Raw genomic sequence first — 23222 nt, 5'->3', positions numbered from 1 at the left:
GGACAGGGTAAGGGAAGGAGTCATGCTCAAATCGGTGACCACTGCTCAGACACCTGGCCTTACCTAGTCCCACCTCTGCCTCTAGGTAGAACAGTATGGACCCGCTCAAGACGGAAAGACGGGGAATCACCGGAGGGCAACAGCCCATCTCCTCCAAGCCCTTAGTCTCCAGGAAGGGTCTCATCTGCTGTGCCCAGGGCTTCTCCCCAGGCTACTCACCTTCTGGTTCAGCAACGCCTGCACCACATGGTTGGCAACCTGGGGACAGAAAGCCCCAAGGCAGAGCCATCAGCTGACCCCAGCTTCTGCCAGGAGCAGATGAGCCACGTCCCCCCAGTCCTACTGCAGACCCACAGACCTCGTCCAGACAGCGCTCATAAGTCTCCCGCTGGTTTTCGTTGGCCTGGGCAAGTGCCGAGTTCTCTGCCTGCAGGAGTGAGGGAGGAAGAGGGCAAAAAGGTGGCTTTGGGGATTATTCTTCCCCCCGGGCACATTCCTTTTGGGAAAGGGGAGGCAACTACAGGGGTGCCAACTACACCACCACTCCAGCTCTTGGCTGTGAGCAGATTCTCATATGAGGAATCCTGCAGAGGCCAAGGGCAGCAGGAGGGCCGGGCTGACCTGGGATGGCTTTCTATAAACCCCGACCTCAGTCAGTGGCAATGGGGGCTCTGGGGAGACACAGTGGCCAGGGAGACCTGAGGTGGGAGGTGCCCACGGTAACCCTTATTTCCCTGGGAGACGGGCAGAGGAGGCTGTAGGGAGGATGACAGGGTGTTAAGAATGTGATGGGGGTGTGGCCTGAGGATCTGCACCCTTATCCCTCAACTCCTGAGCCCTGGGCCATCCAGCCTCTTCTTCCTGTGGCCTCCTGTGGCCTCTGGAGGAGACCCCTTTCCTAGAGCCTGCAGAGGCATGAGAGGTTAAGGAAGGGAGGTGTTCAGGGGTTAGGACGCTCATCCCTGTGCATGCTTCTTGTCCCCGAGCCGTCACTGGGCTGGGGAGCTAAGAGCAAGGAAAGGGCTTCTCAGAGGAGCTTTGCAAAAGAATGTTCTGCCAGCCTCCCGCCTGGCAAAGCAGGCCGAGAGGAAGGCCCATGGCACCCAAAAACCCACAGGAAGCTCAGAAGGAGGGGCAGCCCTGCCTCCCCAGGGATCTGGCTGGCACTGCTGCCCCTACCATGCCCCACGCCGCACCTCCAGCTCCCTCAGTCGGTGCAGAAGCTCCTGGCAGGTGCCCGGCTCCATGCTGCCATCATCACCCTCTCCTGGCCTTGGGTTTCCAGGACCCCCAGCTGGCTGGTCCATGGCCTCCGACATCTGGCCCTGGGAACAAGGAAGAGAAGCCCCGGCAGGCTACTCCAGGGCACGAGGAGGAAGTGAGGAGGAAGAGGACAAAGATGAAACCCTTCAGTCTCCTTGGAGCTTAGGTCAGTGTGACCTATAATGCATGACACTGTAACAACTCAGGGCCAGGCTGGGAATCTCCCAGTCACGGTCACGGGGCAGACACACAGATAACTCTCCTCGTCTTAAGAACAGAGACCATTGTTTTAGAAAGCCCCACACTCGCACAAGAAACCCGATTTCTCCACTGGGACTGGCCTCAAGCCGGCGCGTCATTCAGCCTCCCTGGGTCTCAGTCCCTCTATTTGTAAAATAACACCAATATCCCCTAATCTCATTCAGTATTTGCAAACAAAGATTAGGTCTGTGAAAGCGATTTGAAGAAGTTAAAAAAAAAAAAAACACTTAAAACACAAGACCGTTATTACTCATAACAGTAATAATAATTTAAACTAATTTAACAAGTAAGACATCTAGGATTTTGTCCTGGGCGTCGGTGGTCCCCTGCCTGGAGCAGGCACCTGCTTTAGGTAGTGGAGAAAATGGATAAAACCCTGGCTTTGCGGCCAAAAGCCTCTGCCTGGCCCACCTAGGGAACAGCACCCTGAGAACATGGCTCAGCACATGCGGAGAATACAGTTGAGCCTGGGGCCTGGCACCCTTAGCTCTAGCTCTGGCTCCAGTGCTCACTTGCTGGGTTATCCCAGGGCAAGGTCCCACTCCCTGGGCCTCAGGCTCCTCCTGGACAGAGTGGGAAGTGCCCTGCACCCCTCCGGGGCTCTGCTTTCTAGCTCCAGCCTCACTAGGCACCCACTGCCCTGGCAGGAGCTAGGCCCCGTCAGATCAGGCTCTTTGTGCACGATGGTCCTTCTGCTGGGGTCTCTTGACGCCACCCGCTCCTTTCGACTCGGCCAGCTCCTCCCTATTCATCCTTCAGGGCTCCCAGGGATGCTCCTGCAAGATTGTACACCAGCCTCCCCCACCAGACAGTCAACTCCATGAGGGCAGGAACACTGCATTTGCCTCCCCATCCAAACTCACATGCCTCCTGGTGGGATCCCTGGCATGTAGGAGACAGACTGATAACTAGACGAAGCTCATGACCGCATCCAGCACGGCCAGGGCTCAGACCTGCGTCACACCATGGGATCCTCCCACCCCACCAAGCCACTGCCGTCGCTGCTAGCTTGAACCGACTAGTCTTCATCTTCCAATTGAGTTCCCATTTCTCTGCTAGAGAAAAATGCGGTTTTCCTTTCATACAAATATTGTGGAGGTTTCCAGTAGATGGGCAACCCTTCCTATTATAAAAGGGTGGACCTTGGTCCACCACCGACCACCCCTTGTGCCACTGAAGCCCCCACAAAAGAAAAATGGGGTTGGGCGTGGTGGCTTATGCCTTGTGACCTCAGCACGTTGGGAGGCCAAGGTGGGAGGATGGCTTACGGCTAGGAGTTCAAGCCCAGCCTGGGCAACATGCTGAGACCGCATCTACCAAAAGAAAAAAAAAGAAGTGGGAGGATCCTTTGAGCCCTAGAGTTCGAGGCTGCGGTGAGCTGTGATCGCCACTGCGCTCAAGCCTGGGCAACAAAGCAAGACTCTGTTTCAAAACAAAAATAAAAAGCCTTGGAGCTTTTGGACTATAGGAGAGAGGGGTCCTCAGCAGCTCACCACCCAGCCATCTGAGCGCTTGCTCCCTTATCCTCCACAGTGGAGCCCAGGGGTGCCTCTCCCACCCCCAGCATGCACAGGCCCCAAAGCCCCTCACCTGTCTCTGCCCCCTTACACAGGTGGGCACACTCACTCTAGCATCCAGAACGGTCACCTCGCCTGTGGAGAAAAAAAAAAAGATGATGTCAGCCATGCACTTACTGGGCTCCTGCTATGCGCCAGGCACTGGGACATGGGACGAACAGCCAGAGACAGCCCAGCCGCTATGAAGCTTCCCCTCTATTGGGCGAGGCCGACAATGTACAGCGTTGGGTTGTGATAAGGCACTGAGAGATGACAATTAAGCAGAGACCTGAATGAATTCCAGATGAAATCCTGGAATGGGAAAGCATTTGGGACAGCAGAAAGAGCCAGTGCAAAGGTCCCCAGCCCTCAGCCAGGAATCATCAGATAACAGAGGAGACTGAACAGTCACACCTGGTGCTTTACAACCCGGTTCTACAACATACATTGTCTTGTCTCGTGCTCAACAGTTAACCACAACAATGTGAAATGCTATTATCAGTGCCTGTGTTTCAGATGAGGAAACTGAGGAACAGGAAGTTACACGTGCACACACTGTTCACCCAGTGTGATGAATAGCACAGGTGCTTTCTCCACACCATCCCATCTGGTTCTCCTAACAACCCTCCAAGGGGAGCACCCGCCTGTGGGAGGAGGCAGGCTCTGGGGCAGAGGATATTGCTTAAGTCACATGGCTACTTCACAAAGCACACCAGACAGGCCTACATTTTCCCACTCCTCTGCACACACCCAAGCTTCACTGTAAGCTCCACAGTAAAACAGACATTTAAGCTCCATACAGCCCTAGGGCTCCCCGGAGGCTAGAAACTTGGGCTAGAAATCTGACACTAAAGAATCTCTTTTCTCTTTTTCTCACTTGTAAAGCAGGGATAAGAACACTTAGCCCAAAGGGTTGTTGGAGGACAAAATGAGTTAATATATATAGAGTGTCTGGCACGAATTCCATAAATGGAGACTTCTCATATCAACACCTGACAGAGGCACAGTGCAAAGCTATGGGGTTGTTGTGGAGCCTGCTGCTACCTTGTCCGTTCACACAGAGGCCGACTCCAAGTCCCAGGGCCCTTCCTCAGCGGTCTCGGCTATAGAGGCACCTGAGGATCTCAGAATGCTGCCCCACCCACCCTGCTCTCAGAAGCCTTCTCTCCAACTCCTCCCAGCCGGCCCTCCAGCCCCAGGGCCAGCCTTGCCTTCCCTCTTCTCTTCTGATACCCCAGAAAGAGAAGCAGCTGGATGTTTGGGGGCTGGCATTACAGTGAAAAGAGAGAATGCTTCTTCGTGTGTGTGTGTGTGTGTGTGTGTGTGTGTACACAACAGTGGGAAGGGGACTTCTGAAAACACTTAGAGGAAAAGGAAGACCTGTTTAATACTGATTTTTTTATTTTTTTAAGAGACAGGGTTTCACCTCACTGCCCAGGCTGGAGTTCAGTGGCACATTCATAGCTCACTGCATCCTTGGCCTCCTGGGCTCAAGTGATCTCCTGCCTTAGCCTCCCAAGTGGCTGGGATGAGAGGCACGAGTCACTGTACCTGGCCTCTAATGCTTATTGTTAATACTGTATAATAATCTGAAGTTTTTTATTTATTTTTATTTTTATTTTTTATTTTTATTTTATTTTATTTTATTTTTTTGAGACGGAGTCTCGCTGTCGCCCAGGCTGGAGTGCAGTGGCGCAATCTCGGCTCACTGCAAGCTCCGCCTCCCGGGTTCACGCCATTCTCCTGCCTCAGCCTCTCCGAGTAGCTGGGACTACAGGCGCCCGCCACCGCGCCCAGCTAATTTTTTGTATTTTTAGTAGAGACGGGGTTTCACCGTGGTCTCGATCTCCTGACCTCGTGATCCACCCGCCTCGGCCTCCCAAAGTGCTGGGATTACAGGCGTGAGCCACCGCGCCCGGCCTGAAGTTTTTTATTTTAACATCATAAAAATGTATCATATTTAACTTGGTTTGCTCATAACATTATCACGTTTGATAGACTTAGAAATATACAGGCCTGGAAAAAAAATGAAAAAAATTTAAGAATTATCCTCCTTCCCACACTCAAATGGGGTGAAACCCAGACAATGTCCAGCATCTGACCACTGCCACCCTCACCCACAACTCTGGCCTCTGGGCCACTGTCCTCCCACTGCCTGAAGCAACCTGCCCGTCGGTCCCCAGCATGTCCCTCAATCCCCTCACCATCAGAGGGGCTGGGGTGTGGCTGAGGTATGCTGTGGAGGAGGAGAAAAAAGTTGGGAGGGTGAGGGAAAGGAATGGGATGAAGAAGGCAGCATCCAGGGTCTGGAAAAGGATAACATTAAGGACCGGGAAACCCTAAGGTTTGTGTTCTTCATAAGAAAGCAACAACGAAACAATGGGTGACAGTGGTTTAGTAGAGTATCTTTTCCCAAAAGAATAAAAAAGCGTCCAGGTTAAGAGCAAGGCCAGGCTGTGAGGACTGGCTGCGGACTCTCTATGTGTGCATGCAGTGGTTTTCCGTGTTGAGGAGCATGGAGACCCCACACACTCCACAAAGCCAGGCGTGGCCCCTATCCACAGCTAAGCCCCTGTGAATCCCAGGCCAGGAGGCCTGAGTCCCACTGAGAATGGAGAAGACCCTCCGATTTATGAGCCAGCCAGTGGCCACAGTTCTTCTTCTCGGTGTGCCCCAGCTGGAGTGGGGCTGGGACTCAGCCCCACTTCGGGAGAAATGCTTTCTGGCCTCACAGTGAGGGGGTCTGGGGTCAGCCCAGGATGAGGGGCCTCCTCTGCATCTGCAGGGCCATCACAGTGGAGGGCAGGAAGCTGTCAAAGGGAGGAGACCTGCAGGAAAGCTTGGTGGTAGGGAGGTGCACGGGCCGTGAGAGTCGGCCCAGAGTCTGAGTTCAAGATTTCTAAAGAAAACCTCCTGAGTCCTTACCCTTCTCTAGGGAAAGTCAAGATCCAGAGAGAGACCACCACCACCAGCTCCAAATCGAAGCCAAGTCAGGAATGTGGCCCTCTGGAGTCTGGGCTTTCTGCCTGCATCTCATGGGGGATGCCTGCCCAGGCAGGCTTCACAGTGCTGGTCCCTGCTGCATTCCCAGGGGCTGAGCACCGCCTCCTCCCTCAGGACCCACAGCTCCTGCTCACAGCCCTGAGCTCAGCCTGACCTGGGGCAGGGGAAACCCCAGGCTTGGGGTTTTTGGAATGGCTCTGCTTTCAGACATTCCTCTGGTGGCCCCAACACATCTGGGACGCTGGGTCTGGACACACAGTGCCGGCCAGGCAGGGGCTGGGAACTCTAACTTGAACTGGAGGCTTCTCCCGCCGGAATTGCCAGTGGAGGCCCCTCCATCCACAAAGGCCTGATTCAGAGGGAGGTGACCTCAGTGCAGGGGGAGGGAGAGAAGGAGGGGGGAGAAGAGCGGAGTCCTCTCTGGCTCGTCCTTCAGAGGGGGTGGGGAGGGGGCCAGTTTTCAGGCAGCCAGGGCCGAGGAAGGGGGAAACTTGCTCAGGGGTCTCTGGGTAACCTGGGCGACCACCATCTCTTCAGCCAAGTCAGTCATGGAGGGCCCCAGCTCTCCCTTCCCCCTTAAAGCCAGGAGGGAACAGGGGCTTTCAGGGCCTCCAAAGAGATCTGACTGTCCTGGCCTTTCAGTTAGCCACACCAGAGGGGGTCTGTAGCTCCCACCTCCTCTCCAGCAGGGCACAGGCAAGACCCCTCCCTGAACAGAGACCAGGCATGGGAGAAAGGGGCTGGAGAGGCAGGCGGCAGCAAGCCTGTCCTCATTCCCTCACCCCGGCCCTTAGCCAAGGCCTCCTGGCCCCTGGTGAGCCCCTCACTCACCAGCTGTTCCCCCCAGAGTCCTCTAGGGAGAGAAGCCAGGGACCAGGAGTGGGGGAGGGTGGGCAGCTGTAGGAGGGCAGAGATGGAGAGCCCACTTAATCACAGAATCACCCGTAACACCAACCGCTTCCCTCCGCGCCCTCCCCAGCTGCTTTCTGGAATCCCTCTTACCCTCCCAGCCCTTTTACCAGTCACACCCAAGAATCCACTTGTAAACAGCAACTTCTGTCCCCACAGCAAACACCCTTGCCAGCCAAGATCAGCCCTGGGCTGCTGAGGAGTGTGGGGAGCGACAGGAGGACTGAGGCCTGGCTCCCAGGGCACTTCTAGCCTGAAAGGAGCCACTTAATCCCTGACCCAAGGCATCTTTCAGCCCTGAGAATTCCAACTGGTCTCCTCCCCCTTCAGGGTAAGAGGGCAGACAAGAATTTCCTTCCCTCCTCCTGACAACTGGTACTGGAGACACAATAGCCCTTCTGAGAGGCATCTGTCTTGGAAGGGGCCCCCTACATCCCCCCAACTTCCTTTTCACAGGCACTCTAAGCACCTCAACCACCATGGCGTGGGTTCTTCCAAACCGGCTGCAGGATAGGTCCTCAGCCCTTCCAGGAAGGGAAGAAGGAAGGGCGGTCGTGTTATGAGCCCCAAAGGCTTCCAGATTTCAACATTCCCTCATCTCCCCTCCCTCAGAGCCCTCCTGCTCCCTGTCCACAGCATAACCCAGTAACAAAAATAGCAGCTGCTGGGGGTGGGGGGAGGGAAGGGGGTGGGGAGAGGGAAGGGGTGCCGACACAATGGGTTTATTTATAGGACCACACACCAGGGGCTCTGCAGCCAAGCGGCCCAGGCCCCAGTCCCAAAAGTCCGGCCCAGGCCGTCCTAGCCCAGCCGAGGGTACTGGAAACAGCCTGAGACTGGAAGGCAGAAGAGTCTAGCATGGAGTCCGGTTCGAACTCTGCAATTAACTTACATGCTGTGTGACTAGGCAAATAATTCCGTCTCCCCGAGATGAGTTTCTTCCACCAAGTGGTTGTTGTTCCGCCACAGTGGTTCCCACAGTGGGGCCTCGGCACCCTGCGGCCCTCTCCAGGGGTCTGTAAGGTCAAAGCTGTTTTCCTAATACTACTACTAAGACACTATCTGCCTTTATCACTCCCATTCTCTCCTGAGTGTACAGTGGCATTTTGCAGATACTATGCTGTGTGATACCGCAAAAGATTGAATACCGAAGCAGACAGGAGAAGCCAGCTTCCTTCTCTTAAGTCAGAAGAAATTTGCAAAAATAGAGAACAATGACATTCTTATTATTTGTGTTTTTGGAACATATATAATTATATTTTTAAACAAAATATGTTAACATGTGATGGGCTTATTGCTATTTTTAAACACATAATAATTAAATAACTGTTAAGTATAACATATATAAACAAAAGCTCTTCGGGGTCCTCAAGTTTTAAGCATATAGAAGAGTTCTCAGACCAAAAAGTTGGAGTCGCTTTTCTAGAACAGTGCTGTCCCGTAGAACTTTCTGTGATAATGAACATGCTTAGTCTGTACTATCCAACATGGAAGCTAGCTATTAGCTACACCTGGCTGCCGAACACTTGAAATGTGGCTAGTCCAACTGGGGAACTGAATTTTACATTTAATTTTAGATAGCCACATGTGAGCTCAAGAAGCTCCCTGGGATTCCTCGACTTGCGTATTCTAGGACAATGCTTCTTTCCACAAGGAGTGGGTGTTGGAAAGGGACTCCTGTCCCCGGGCTTGTGCTTACGCTCTCTCTCCCTCTCTTCCCCACCACAGAAGGCCAGCTCAGCCCCACTGTCAGTCCAGCTTGGCAATCCTGCCCGGCTCGAGTAAGAGAGCTGCTCTCTCATTCTCTGCCATGAGTAGCACACCCCTCCCCCCCCCCCCCCCCCCCAGGTAAGCCAGCAGAAACCCCCCCTCCGCCCCCCCCCCCCCCCCCCCCCTCTCCACTGTACACAGATTCCTGCTCCCAGCCAAAGCCAGTCCTGCTTGTCCCAGACTTTCCCCATTTACGTCTTCAGTACCTACCTCCTGAAGAGAGCTTCCCATCTACCCTTTAAAACTTAAAATCTTTAAATCTTAAAAACAGTCTTCTCACTGGACACAGTGGCTCACACCTGTAGTCCCAGCTACTTGGGAGGCTGAGGTGGGAGGATCACTTGAGGGACTCCGAGGCTGCAGCGAGCTACGACCTGGCTACTGCTGCATTCCAGCCTGGGCGACAGAGAGGGACCCTTCTTTTTTCTCTTAAACAAACAAAAACAACAATCTTTGCTTGACATTTTCCCAGATACTGCCAAATTTCAAAAAATACTCTAGATACTTCAAAGCCAAACTTCTCAAAAAACAAAAAAGAAAATCCCAAAACCATCTTCTCATTCCTCCCTTAACCTGGTCCAACTTCAGCGGTAACCACCACGATGCTAAATCCAAACAATATTTTTCAATCCTCATTGCCGTCACAGGCATAAGACCTCTGTGACCACTTCCTCCTGGACTTTTTTCTTAAGCTTTGAGACAGTCAGTTCCACAATTCACCCTGAGTGTACATTCAGTGTTCTTATTACTCAGAATACGTGCATCTCATGTTATTTTGACTTTTTTTTTTTTTTTTTTTACTGCTCGTCACAGCATCTTTTATTTTTTTTTTTTTTCCTATTCTGATTTCATGTGAATTCAATCATATCACTGGTGCCTTTTACGACTGGCTTCTTTCACTTTGCATGATGTTTTCAAGGTTCATCCACGTTGTCGCATGAATCAGTACTCCACCCCTTTTGTTTTGTTTTCATCTTTTTTTTTTTTTTTTTTTTTAGACAAGAGTTTCACTCTTGTTGCTCAGGCTGGAGTGCAGTGGCGTGATCTCGGCTCACTGTAACCTCTGCCGCTCAGGTTCAAGCGATTCTCTTGCCTCAGCCTCCTGAGTAGATGGGACTACAGGCGCCCGCCACCACGCCTGGCTAATTTTTGTATTTTTAGTAGAGATGGGGTTTCACCATGTTGTCCAGGCTGATCTCGAACTCCTGACCTCAGGTGATCCTCCTTCCTTGGCCCCACAAAGTGTTGGGATTACAGGCGTGAGCCACCACACCCAGCCTCCATTCCTTTGTATGGGTGAACAGTGCTCCACTGTATGGGCCAGCCACAGTTTATCCATCCATTCCACTGATGAACATTTGGCTTGTTTTCACTTTTTATCTATTATGAATATTGCTATGATCATTTATGTAGTTATCCCTTGGCATCCCCAGGGGATTGGATCTAGGTCCCTTGCAAAAACCAAAATCTGAGGATGCTCAAGTCCCTTATATAAAAAAGGGTACAGTATTTGCACAGAACCTAAACACTTTCTCTGGTATACTTTATAAATCATCTCCAGGCTTCTTATAATACCTACTACAGTGTAAATGCTATGTAAATAGTTGTTAGACTACGTTGTTTTAAGCATTGTATTATTTTTATCGTTATTTTTTATTGTTTTTTTCCCCAAAACATTTTTGGCCCACAGTTGGTTGGACCCTGCAAATGTGGATCACTGCACAAGTTTTTGTATAGATGTATGTTTTCCTTTCTCTTGGGTGTATACTTAGGAGTAGAATTGCTGGGTTATATAATAACTGCAGGTTTAATCATTTGAGGAACTCTCAGATTGTTGTCCAGGGCAGGTGTACCATTTTATAATACCACCAGCAGTGCATGAGGGTTCCAATTTCTCTATACCGTGACCACTTATTATTTCATCTGCTGATTCCAGCCACCCAGTAAGTGTGAAGTGAGATTTTATTGTGGTTTGAGTTTGTATCTCCCTGATGACTAATGATGTTAAGCATCTTTGCATGTGCTTATTGGCCATTTGTATCTCTTCCTTGGAGAAATGTTTTTCAAATTTTTGCTGATTTTTAAATTGGGGATTGTGTCTTTTTATTATCTAATTGTGAGAATTCTTTTTTTTTTTTTTTTGAGATGGAGTCTCACTCTGTCGCCCAGGCTGGGGTGCAGTGGCGCGATCTCAGCTCACTGCCACCTCTGCCTCCTGGGTTCAAGCGATTCTCCTGTCTCAGCCTTCCGAGTACCTGGGATTATAGGCGTGCGCCACCACACCTGACTAATTTTTGTATTTTTAGTAGAGATGGGGTTTCCCCATGTTGGCCAGGCTGGTCTCGAACTCCTGGCCTCAAGTGATCTGCCCGCCTTGGCCTCCCAAAGTGCTGGGATTACAGGCATGAGACATTGTGCCCGGCCTACATTTTGTTTTTTAAGAGACAAGATCTGGCTCTATCACTCAGGCTGGAGTGCAGTGCAGTGCCACAGTCATAGTTTACTGTAACTTCAGACTCCTAGGCTCAAGTGCTCCTCCCACTTCAGTCTCCCAAGTAACTAGGACTACCACAGCTGGCTAATTTTAAAATTTTTTGTAGAGACAGGTCTTGCCATACTGCCCAGGCTGATCTTGAGCTCCTCCTAGTGATCCTCCTGCCTTGGCCTCCCAAAGCACTGGGATTACAGGGATGAGCAACTTAGCCCAGTCTAGTTTTTGGAATTCTTTACATATTCTAGATACAAGTCTTTTATTTTATATATATATATATATATATATATGATTTGAAAATATTTTCTCATGGCCGGGCCCGGTGGCTCAAGCCTGTAATCCCAGCACTTTGGGAGGCTGAGGCAGGCGGATCACGAGGTCAGAAGTTTGAGACCAGCCTGGCCAACAGAGTGAAACCCCGTCTCTACTAAAAATACAAAAAATTAGCTGGGTGTGGTGGTGTGCGCCTGTAATCCCAGCTGTTCGGGAGGCTGAGGCAGGAGAACCGTGTGAACCCGGGAGGTGGAGGTTGCAGTGAGCCGAGATCACGCCATTGCACTCCAGCCTGGGCGACAGTGTGAGACACCGTATCAAAAAAAAAAAAAAAGAAAAAGAAAATATTTTCTTCCATTCTGTGGGCTGTGTTTTCACTTTCTTGAGGGTATCCACTTCTTCCTGGATGACTTTTCCCTTGCCTATTACATTCCCCTGCTCCTCCCACCCCTCTTCCACCTCTTCTTCTGTGTGCCTATGTGTTACTTTATGTATAAATACATACTTTAAAAAAAAAAGACCTAGCAGCACGTTCTCATGGTTCCACATCTTTCTTTAGCAGAACAATTTTTAGAAAATGAAACTATAGCCTTTATACGGATCTTATCAGTTTTTGTATCAATATCCTGTTCCAAGATCCAATCCAGGATTCCACAGGGTACTTGGTCACCCAGTCTCCTTAGTGTCTACAATTCATGACAATCCCTCGACCTTTCCTTACCTTTCATCATCTTAACACTTCTGAAGGGACTGGTCAACATTTTGGAGAATGTCCTCCAATTTGGGGTGTTTGATGTTCTCACTGATTAGACTGAGGTTATATGCTTTGAGAAGAATACCACGGAGGTGATATGCCTTCCCCAGGGCATTATATCTGAGGACACACATGATAATCAAGGTTTCTTGCTCCTGGTGATGTTTTAACCTCATCACTTGGTTAGGCAGTAGCTATTAATTGGTTTCTCCATTATAAAGTCACTATTTTTCCTTTTGCAATTAAATATTTTGGGGGGCAATACTTTGAGACTATGTAAATATCCTGTTTCTCCTTAAATTTTCACCCAGCAATTTTTTACCAAAATCAGTGGATCTTGCTTGTAGCAATTACTATGGTGTTCTAAAACATAATTTTCAATTTCTTATCTTCCTTCTATATTTATTAATTGCAAGTTTTCTATAAGGAAGAATCGTCCCTTCATCCCATTTAATCATGTATTTATATTGGTATGGACGAACTGGATATTTATTTGAATCTTTGGGTTATAATCCAATAATATTATCACATTTCATTGCCCAAATTCCAGCTACGGCCATTGACCATTGAGGATCTTTCAGGTTGGGTCCTTCTTTCAACATGCTTCCTTTTTTTTTTAAGACAAGTCTTGCCCTGTCGCCTAGGCTGGAGTTCAGTGGTGTGATCTCGGCTCAAGCAATTCTCATGCCTCAGCCTCCTGAGTAGCTGGGACCACAGGTGTGTGCCGCTACACCTGGTTAATTTTTATATTTTTAGTAGAGATGGGGTTTCACCACGTTGGCCAGGATGGTTTCAAACTCCTGACCTCAAGTGCTCCACCCACCTGGGCCTTCCAAAGTGCTGGGATTACAGGCATAAGTCACCACACCCCGCCAATGCTTCCTTTTTTTTTTTTAAGCACTCTCTTGCCATGAGATGTTCCTGGCTTATCTTGTATTTTCCTTGCCACAAACACTTCTCCAAGGAGCTCCACCATAGCAACCTTCTAAAACTATAAATCTGATTGTGTTCTTCCCACTTCAAATCTTCCCACGACCTCCTACTGCTTTTGGGAACGACCAAAGCCCTCAACACAACCCTCGAAGCTCTGCCTTTGTCTGGCCCCAGAGCAACTCTTTGGACAAGCTTTCCTGGATTCATGCAGCCTCATTGTTCTATCTTCTTCAAGTGCCTCCTGCAAGATCAGTATTTCCAAATGCAATGCATCGTGTTCTTGAACATTCCCTGTGAAGAGGAGGGGACTCCCTATACTGTTAGAAAGGGGAGCTCCCCGAGGACAGGCCCTTGCTTGTATTTCTGCACTCCCTGCCACGCCCTCTGCCAGTGTACCACTCCTACCAACCAGACCAGGCCCTAAGCCACCCTGCCCCCTGCAGAACTGGTGATCTCTTTTCATTCTCATCAGAAAGAAGGTTAGAAAGAAGGGACAGCTAAGAACATACATGGGCTCATCAAGTTCCCCAAAAGACCCCTAACTATCCTCTCCATCAAATGGCTCTTAGGGCCCATAGGACATACTGAGGGGTGAGGAAGGGACATTTTCAGATTTGTCCCTGACCCTTTCAAAGTTCTCAACCCTCTCAAAAAAAAAAAAAAAAAAAAGTCCAGACTCAGTGGTTCATGCCTGTAATCCCAGCACTTTGGGAGGCCAAGGTGGGCGGATTACGAGGTCAGGAGTTCGAGTCCAGCCTGACCAACATGGTGAAACCCTGTCTTTACTAAAAATACAAAAATTAGCCGGGCGTAGTGGCACGTGCCTGTGATCCCAGCTACTTGGGAGGCTGAGGCAGAAGAATTGCTTGAAGCTGGGAGGCGGAGGTTGTGGTGAGCTGAAATCGCACCACTGCACTCCAGCCTGGGTGACAGAATGAGAGTCTGTCTCAAAAAAAAAAAAAAAAAAAGTTCTCAACCCAATCTTAAGCCTCAGTGACTCTCTCTGGCAAATAGTACTAACCTATTCATTCTACAGATATTCTGGACCGACAAACTCACTAGGAAATGCAATGCTTGGGTATATAGCTGGGGGCAATTCAGAGAAGGGTCAGCTCTTGGGCTTCTTGGAGCTTTCAGTCTATAGGGGACATAAGACATGCAAGAAAAAAAATCAGTAGCCTTTCTTTTTTTTTTTAAGACGGAGTCTTGCTCTTTTGCCCAGGCTGGAGTGCAGTGGCACTGTCTCGGCTCACTGCAAGCTCTACCTACCGGGTTCATGCCATTCTCCTGCCTCAGCCTCCAGAGTAGCTGGGACTACAGGTGCCCGCCACCGCGCCTGGCTAATTTTTTGTATTTTTAGTAGAGATGGGGTTTCACCGTGTTAGCCAGGATGGTCTCGATCTCCTGACCTCTTGATCTGCCCCCCTCGGCCTCCCAAAGTGCTGGGATTACAGGCGTGAGCCACCGCACCCAGCCAAAAATCAATAGCCTTTCTATATGTTAACAACGAACTACCTAAAAAAGTACAAAATAGTAAAATATTTGGGAATAAGTTTAACCAAGGAGATGAAGGATCTCTACGCTAAAAACTATAAAACACTGATAAAAGAAATTGACATGAATAACTGAAAAGATGTCCCATGTTCAGGGATTGGAAGAATTAATATTTTTCAAATGTCCATAAATACCCAAAGCCATCTACAGATTCAATGCAATCTGTATCAAGATATCAATTATATTTTTCATAGAAATAGGAAAAAAAAAATCCTAAAACTCATATGGAACCATAAAAGACCCCAAATAGCCAAAGCGATAAGTCTGACAAAAGAATTACTTTGATAGAGTAAACAATAGAGGTTAAAATCCTCTTATTTCTAGAATATAGGAATTGAACCTACCTCTGAGAATCCAAAATTCTCTGTGCTACCTATCACACCACATCCTAGAGTAAAGCCAGGTAAATAAGCTGAACAAAAGTTTGTTCTTGAGCAAAAGAACAAACTTGGAGGCATCACACTACCTGATTTGAAGAACCTACTACAAAGCTATAGTAATCAAAATAGCATGGTACTGGCATAAAAACAGATACTAGATGAATGGTTCAGAATAGAGAGACCAGAAATAAATCCACGTTTACAGTTAATTGATTGCTGACAAAGATGCCAGGAACACACAACAGGGAAAGGACAGTCTCCTTAGTAATTAGTGTTGAGAAAACTAGATATTCACATGCAGAAGAGTGAAATTAGTTTAGACCCTCATCTCACACCATATACAAAAATCAACTCAAAATGGATTAAAAACTTAAAACCTGGTCGGGCGCAGTGCTCATGCCTATCATACCAGCACTTTGGGAGGCCAAGGCAGGCAGATCACTTGAGGTCAGGAGTTTGAGACCAGCCTGGGCAACATGGTGAAACCTCATCTCTACTAAAAATACAAAAATTAGCTGGGTGTGGTGGCTCATGCCTATAATTCCAGCTACTAGGGAGGCAGAGGCACAGGAATCTCTTGAACCCAGGAGGTAGTGGAGGTTGTAGTAAGCCAAGATCGTGCTACTGCACTCTGGCCTGGGTGACAGAGCAAGACTCTGTCTTGGGAAAAAAAAAAACAACAAAAAACCTTAAACCTGACCAGAAACTGTAAAACTACTAGAAGAAAATAAAATACAGGGTAAAAACTCCAGGACATTGGTCTGGGCAATGACTTTTTGGATATGACCCCAAAAGCACAGGCAACAAAGGGGATTACATCAAACTAAAAAGCTTCTGCAGAGCAAAGGAAACAGCAGATTAAAGAGACAATCTACAGAATAGGAGAAAATATTTGTAAACCACACATCTCATTCACTCAGGCTGGAGTGCAGGCTGGTTGCAGTGGTGCAATTATGGCTCACTGCAACCTCAAACCCCTGGGCTCAGCTGATCCTCCCACCTCAGCTGGGACTACAGGCATGCATCACCACGCCCAACTAATTTTTTGGATTTTTTTTGTAGAGACAGAGTTTGACCGTGTTGCCCAGGCTGGTCTTGAACTCCTGGGCTCAAGCAATCTGCCTGCCTCAGTTTCCCAAAGTGCTGGGATTACAGGCGTGAGCCACCATGCAGAGCCTGACATTTCTTAAAAGACAGACAAATGGCCAGTGGGTATATGAAAAAATGCTCGATATCACGAATCATCAGGGAAATGTAAATTAAACCACAATGAGATACTACCTCATACATTTAGAATATTATAAAAAAGACAAAATAATAAGTGTTGGCAAGGATGTGGAGAAAAGGGAACCCTTGTACACCACTGGAGGGAATATAAATTAGTATAGCCACTATGGTAAATAGTATGGAAGTTTCTCAAAAAACTTAAAATAGGCCAGACCCAGTGGCTCACACTTATAATCTTAACACTTTGGGAGGCCAAGGCAGGAGGATCACTTGAGGCCAGGAGTTCAAGACCAGCCTAGACAACACAACAAGACCCTGTATTTTAAAAAAAAGGCTGGGCGCGGTGGCTCACGCCTGTAATCCCAGCACTTTGGGAGGCCGAGGTGGGCGGATCATGAGGTCAGGAGATGGAGACCATCCCATCCCTATTAAAACTACAAAAAATTAGCCGGGCGTGGTGGTGGGTGCCTGTAGTCCCAGCTACCTGGGAGGCTGAGGCAGGAGAATAGCTTGAACCTGGGAGGCAGAGCTCGCAGTGAGCTCAGATTGCGCCACTGCACTCCAGCCTGGGCGACAGTGCAAGACTCGGCCTCAAAAAAAAAAATTTTTTTTAACTCTTAAATAGAACTACCATTAAATCAGGATGTTGAAGAGGTATCTGCACTCCCATGTTTATTCATTGTAGTCAAGATATGGAACCAACCTAAGTATCCACCAGTAGATGAATGGCTAAAGAAAAGATGCTATATATACACAATAGGACACTATTCAGCCCTAAAAAAGGAGGAAATCCTGTCATTTGTAACAATGTGGATGAATCTGGAGAACATTATGTTACGTGAAATAAGCCAGGCACAGACAAATACCACATGACCTCACTTATATATGGATTCTAAAAAGTTGAATGCATAGAAGCAGAGGATTGCTTGAGCCCAGGAGTTCAAGACCGGCTGGGCAACGTAGCAAGACTCTGCCTCAAGGGAAGAGAAGAAAACAGACATCTGGACAGATAGCTGTACTATGAAGGAAGTTCCATAAGAGGAGTCTTTTGAAGAACTTTAAAAATCAGGAGAGAAATATTAAGCTGAAGCTGAAACTATTTTTCAGAATTGGAGCCATCAAGTGAACAGAAGGTAAAGACAGGTGGGGTTTACATACAACGAAAAGGGAAGGGTGTCATTCCACACAAAAGGAAGGGAAGCAACTGAAGTGAGGAGGCAGAAACCTCTGGGTGTATATGGAACTAGAATGACTCAGTGCAGCTGGATCTAAGGACATTTGAAGGTGATGGTTTCCTGCTCCCCAGCCCATGCCAATAACTAACTCCTCTCCTGTCCCCTGGCCGAATTAGGGAGTTGGCATCTTTTCAATATCCTGGGCATAACCAGAGACACATGCTGGGCCCCACAGGAGGAACCAAGGCAGAGAGGCTCCTGGAAGTGATGGCGGAGGTGACGGCAGAGCTGACCACTGAAACATCAGCTATTAGTATTTTCTCCTAGGTCTGAAACAATAGGGCCTGGGACGTTACAACTGCAGGGGGAGGAGAGCTGGGCAGATACCCTCCCAGCTCCTAGTGCCCATCCCCCAAACTTTATCTCCTGGCTTTTTTTTTTTTTTTTTTTTTGATATGGAGTTTTGCTCTGTTACCCAGGCTGGAAGGCAGTGGGCACGATCTCGGCTCACTGCAACCTCCACCTCCCGGGTTCAAACGATTCTCCTGTCTCAGCCTCCCGAGTAGCTGGGACTACAGGCGCGTGCCACCATGCCTGGCTAATTTTTGTATTTTTAGTAGAGACGGTGTTTCACCATGTTAGCCAGGATGGTCTCGATCTCCTGACCTTGTGATCCACCCACCTCGGCCTCCCAAAGTGCTGGGATTACAGGCGTGAGCCACTGCACCCAGGCCCCCATCTCCTGGCTTCTTTCTACAAAAAGAATAGGCTCTGGGCAGCCAATATGCCTTCTGCACTCAAGCAACTCCAGTGCTCAGCTAGTGGGCACCATCCAGCCAGAGCCCAGAGGTGACACCCCAAGCTGCCAGCTCTACGCTGGGAGGAGAAAACAGCTCTGGTTCACCCATAAGCCCCCACTGGGCTCTGCTCTTGTTTGTGATAACAAACAGGCATCAGGCTTTTGGGATTCTGCTCCTGAGATTCATGCAGCCAAACCGCGTGACCCTAGGAGAAGCTGGCACCCCTCTGGGCCTCAGTTTCCTTCCTGTAAAATGGGGGTGAGCCCTCTGACTCCTCTCCCCTGCAGGGCACAGGAGAGAAGAATATCCCGTCTAGAAAAGGACTGCAGCTGAGGAGCCAGGTCCCTTGTGAGGGGTAAGGGTGGGGTAAGGAGCTAGGCAGGGCCTTCAGGGATAAGCTGCAGGCTTTGATGCTGCCTTGTGCCTTCAAGGCCTGTAGGCTTTCCAGGAAAGCAGTGGGGGAGGAGAGAGGAAGGGACAGCAAAGCCAAGAGTTTTAGCCTTCTTCTAGCCTGGGGGACAGGAAGTGAGGTGCTGTCTACAGAGGAAGTGAGAAGCAAACCCCCATCCCCACCCCCCAACTTCCCCTCAGCCTGGAGTGGAAAGAAAGGCTCCAGCTTCAGGAGCCTGCAGGCTCAGAGCTGGGGAAATAGAAGACGACGTGATGCGGGTGGGGGAAGAAAAATGATCAGCACCATCTGGCAGAGAAGGGGGTCTCCTGTCTTGGACACGATAAAACTCAAGGGGCCCAGGACATCCCACAGACTGGGGGAGTGGGGAGAAGAGAAGCCACTCAAGCCAAGCTGAGAAAGCCAGCATTCTAGGCCATGTGGTACCCACATCTGCAGTCCTGGCCTGACTCCTGCTTCCAGCATGTGTGCCATGTCATGCGCCTTGGCATGGGCCACCCCCAACACGCAGTGGGGGGGTCCTCGGAGCACTTGCTCTTACAGCACGTGTCCTTTCTTTGCAACCCTTATCACAGCTATAATTAAAAAACTGTTTAATTACTTGATTAACATGGACTTTTTTGATCACCACTGTATCCGTAGAGATTAGCACCGCACCCGGCACACAGGAAATTCTAAATAATCTGCTGGCTGAATGAATAGGCCGCTCATATAGCTTGAGAATTCCTCAGAGGCCAGTTTGGCCTGAATCCTGGCATCTGAATGAAGTTCGGTATACAAAGGTGAATGAACACTGCTCATGACTTGGGGCCAACTGGGGAACCCTGGGATGAGTGGTCAAGGCCAGTGCCATGGTCTGAATGTTTGCATCCCCCCAAATGCACATGTTGAAATCCTAATACCCAAGGTAATGCTATTGTGGGGTGGCGGGGCGGTGGTGCTGTGGGAGGTAAATAGGTCATGGAGGTGGAGCCCTCATGAGTGGGATTGGTGCTCTTATGAAAAGGGGCCTGGTGAGATTCCTCACCCCTTCCGCCATGTGAGGACACAATTAAGAAGCCTCTGTCCAGGAATCAGAAAGCCGGCCCTCACCAGACACCAAATCTGCCCTTGCCTTCACCTTGGACTTCCCAGCCTCTAGAGCTGTGAGAAATAAATTTCTGTTGTTTCTAAGCTGCCTAGTTTATGGTATGTTGTTATAGCAGCTCAAACAGACTAAGACAGCCAGAAACAGGAGAGCCGACATAGGCGGCAGGAGAAATCCAGGCACACCCAGGTACTGCTAATACGTAAGGCAACAAATACAGTAGACACGCTACGCTGTATTTTGGGTAAGAATGAAAAAAAGAATATATATTTGTGTGTGTTTGGTATTGTGTAAGGAAACTCCAGGGATATACAAGAAACTAATAAATGATTATGGGGGAGAACACGATGGAGGTGGGGGTGAGATTTTTTTTTTTTGAGACAGGGTCTCACTGTTGGCTGGAGTGCAGTGGCTCAGTCTCTGCTCACTGCAACCTCTGCCTCCTGGGTTCAAGCGATCCTCCCACCTCAGCCTCCCCAGTAGCTGGGACCACAGGTTCACACCACCACGCCCAGCTAATTTTTATATTTTTTTGGTAGAGATGAGGTTTCACCGTCTTAGTCAGGCTGGTCTTGAACTCCTGACCTCAAGTGATCTGCCCACCTTGGCCTCCCACAGTGCTGGGCATGAGCCACCATGCCCAGCAGAGATTTCAATTTTCAAACTGTGTTTATAAAACCTGGTGAAAAAATAAAATTGCAAAAAATATTAGAAGGAATCAAACTACTCAACAAGTGATTTCCAAAGCTCCTCCCAGCTGTGGCATCCACTCTCTTCCAGGCCCCTAGGACAAGGGAGCAGGTGAGGCGGCCGGTCAGATGACCGTGGGGGCTCCAACCCAGGGCTGCTGATGCCTTCACATCCTTTCTTCTCCAGCAATCTTGCCCTGGGTTAGCAGAGAGGCCCTCCTAACCCCAGGCTGTGGTGTGGGCATGGTAACACCAGTATTCAGAAGTTGGTCAGGGGCACTTCCACCTGGGTAAAAGTTGGGTTTATTCTAGGTCCCTGGGAAGGGGGACAGTCTGGTCAGGGGCAGAGGCAGAGGGCAGGGGGAAGTTTGGGGCAAGTGGGGTAAGTGACTCCTGGAAGTGCCTGGTGCTGCTGTGGGCAGGTTCTGGGGGTGTCTGAACAGATCCGTGTACAGAAGGGCTGATTACAGCTCCCACATCAAGCCAGCTGGGAGTGAGGTAAATCAGCCCCTGGGAACTGCAACTGCTGAGAACCCCAGAGCCACACTACGGGAGTTCCAGGGCCCCTCACAGCCCTGCCTAGAAAAATCTTGACCATTGGCCTACCCAGAGTGTCTAAGGGCAGGGGCAATTTCAGGCTGAACTACATGAGGGTGAGGAGACATGCAGACCACAGGTCCTAAGCAGCACCTGTCACTCAAGCCCTGCAGGCAACAGCAGGAGCAGCAGAATGGGGTCTTCTCTCCTTTAAGACATCTATACATTAAAAAAAAAAAAAAAGCATAGTGAATATTGGAGAATTCCCAGAGTTCAAGGACCAGCATAAGGTCCAGAGTGCTGTGCCTGACTGGGCTCTTCTCAGCAGCTGCTGGGTTTTAGAAATCAGTAATAACAGCAACAATAATTCACCTTAATAACAGCCTGGCCTCCTCTTTCATCTGCGCAACTCCCAGAGCTGGGAAAATGGTAGTTATTGAGCAGATGCCACACCCCAGTTGTGATGCATGATTAATCCAGGTACACTGGCTGGGAAACTGAGGCCCAAGGAGAAGCATTTCCCCTCACAGAGAACTAGAGACACAGGTGCCGAGGGCTGCTAGGTGGTGGGGGGTGAGGGTGCCAGTTCCACATCTGCAGTGTTTTGGGAAGGTGCTGAAGACAGGGGCACTCATTCCAGAGTCCTCCAGACTTGGGTTTGGGGAGAAGGTGAAGAAAGACCCAGATATGTGTCCCAAGCCCCCTCCTAGGCTGCGGCAGGGCCTGGTGAGTAGCCTTAGCTGGGAATCAAGGCCTCTGTTCTTGAGTCCATGCCCCATCCCCCCAGAGTATCACAAAGCAGGCTGACAGCTGCCTCAGGCACCTCCACATCTATACAGTATGCCCAGGCGCCACAGGGTAAGTGAGCGCTCAGCCCTCCGAACAGCCCCACGCCACAGGCACAGTCCATGAAGTGGGAGTGGGGAGCACCTTACAGCCAGGTAGGCAGATCAGATCAAGAAGAGTCAAGAAATAGGGAATACTGCTTCTTGGGGATCCCAGCCCATCTCTGAAGCCCCCTTGCATCCTTGGTATTGATCCCAAAATAAAGAGATCCTTCCTACAGCAAGGCCTGTCTGGCCAGTGCTATAGAAACCTGCAGGGGAGGTCCAGTTGGCGTCTGTCCTCCAAGAGGGCAGAGGACGGTGGGCAAAGCATCCTAAGAGACCAACGACCTTTTCCCATTGTGTCCCCGGAGGGAACCAGTAGAGACTCAAACTAGGAGGGAAGGGTAAACAATGATGGAGGCATCGCATATGCAGGTCCTTCCACAGCCTGCTGCGTGCCTGGTACTGTGACAGATGCCGGGACAGACAAAATCTAAGCTCCCAAGAAACCACAAGGGCCAAGACAGGCAGCAACCAATGACCTTAGCCTCCAACCCTCCAGGTCAGTGTCTGGGGGAAAATATTATGGGTCTTGTTCTCAGGGATTTGAAGCTGTTTTTCCTCAGCATGTTACAAAGCTGACCAGAGCCCCTGGGGGGTCCTGCGATAACACTCTGACTCTCCAAGGGCCCAGCTTTCTGCTATCTCAGGTTCAAGAACTGGCCCTCTCTGCTTTAAATCCAGCCAGGCTACCTCATGCATAAAACATTAAGGCAGAATGGAACCATGTAAAACTACAGAGCAGAATCAGGAGTCCTGCCTCTGACACTCACCACCGCATGAATCACTTCCCCCTCTGGACTTCAGTTTCCCCATTTTTAACACGAGGGCGTTGGACTAGACTGTCTCTAGGATTCCTTCCAGCCTATGCTCTGGGTTGTTTTGATGTAGTGGCAGATCCCAGATTGATTTACATAAATTTGTATGTTCAATCAGAAATCCCAAACTCCAAGTATAGAAAATCCAATCAGTCCATTAATGCAGCCAGACTGGGGCTCGGGGAACCTGCCAGGTTCGGGTGAGGGTTGTCGAAGGAGACAGTGAGAGCAGTGGTGAACTGGGGGAGGGGGCTAAGAAGCAGGGGCTAGAAGGGGCACTCGTTTTGAGAGATGCAGCTCTGGTGACTCAGGCATGATGGGGTCAGGGACCTCACTTTGGCTGTCAGGCAAGGGCCCTTTCTCCTCCTGTTTGTAACGGGGCCTCTGGCTGGCCAGCTTCAGAGCCACACCCCAAGAGGGAACAGCAGCTTCTGCCTAGTAACAGC

At 49.6% G+C, this 23222-nt stretch overlaps 1 protein-coding gene across 3 annotated transcripts in view; it reads right to left on the bottom strand.

Annotated features, from left to right (window-relative positions):
- NCKAP5L (NCK associated protein 5 like) overlaps positions 1–23222 on the bottom strand; it is a 38287-nt gene that overhangs the window by 12219 nt on the left and 2846 nt on the right. For 2 of the 3 annotated variants that reach the window (XM_030816604.1, XM_030816606.1), the window contains exons 2-5: positions 3115–3176; positions 1197–1355; positions 359–427; positions 220–258 (exon numbers count right to left, since the gene is read on the bottom strand). In XM_030816604.1, the coding sequence (XP_030672464.1) occupies positions 220–258; positions 359–427; positions 1197–1319 (231 nt within the window). In that variant the 5' untranslated portion in view covers positions 1320–1355; positions 3115–3176. The remainder of the gene's footprint in view (positions 1–219; positions 259–358; positions 428–1196; positions 1356–3114; positions 3177–23222) is intronic. The other variant, XM_030816605.1, reaches the window with a different exon arrangement.

The sequence above is a fragment of the Nomascus leucogenys genome, chromosome 8 (genome assembly GCF_006542625.1).
Source record: "Nomascus leucogenys isolate Asia chromosome 8, Asia_NLE_v1, whole genome shotgun sequence".
Classification (NCBI taxonomy): Eukaryota; Metazoa; Chordata; class Mammalia; order Primates; family Hylobatidae; genus Nomascus; species Nomascus leucogenys.
The sequence above is the reverse complement of the archived record's forward strand: the minus strand, read 5'-3'. Positions and strand labels throughout refer to the sequence as shown.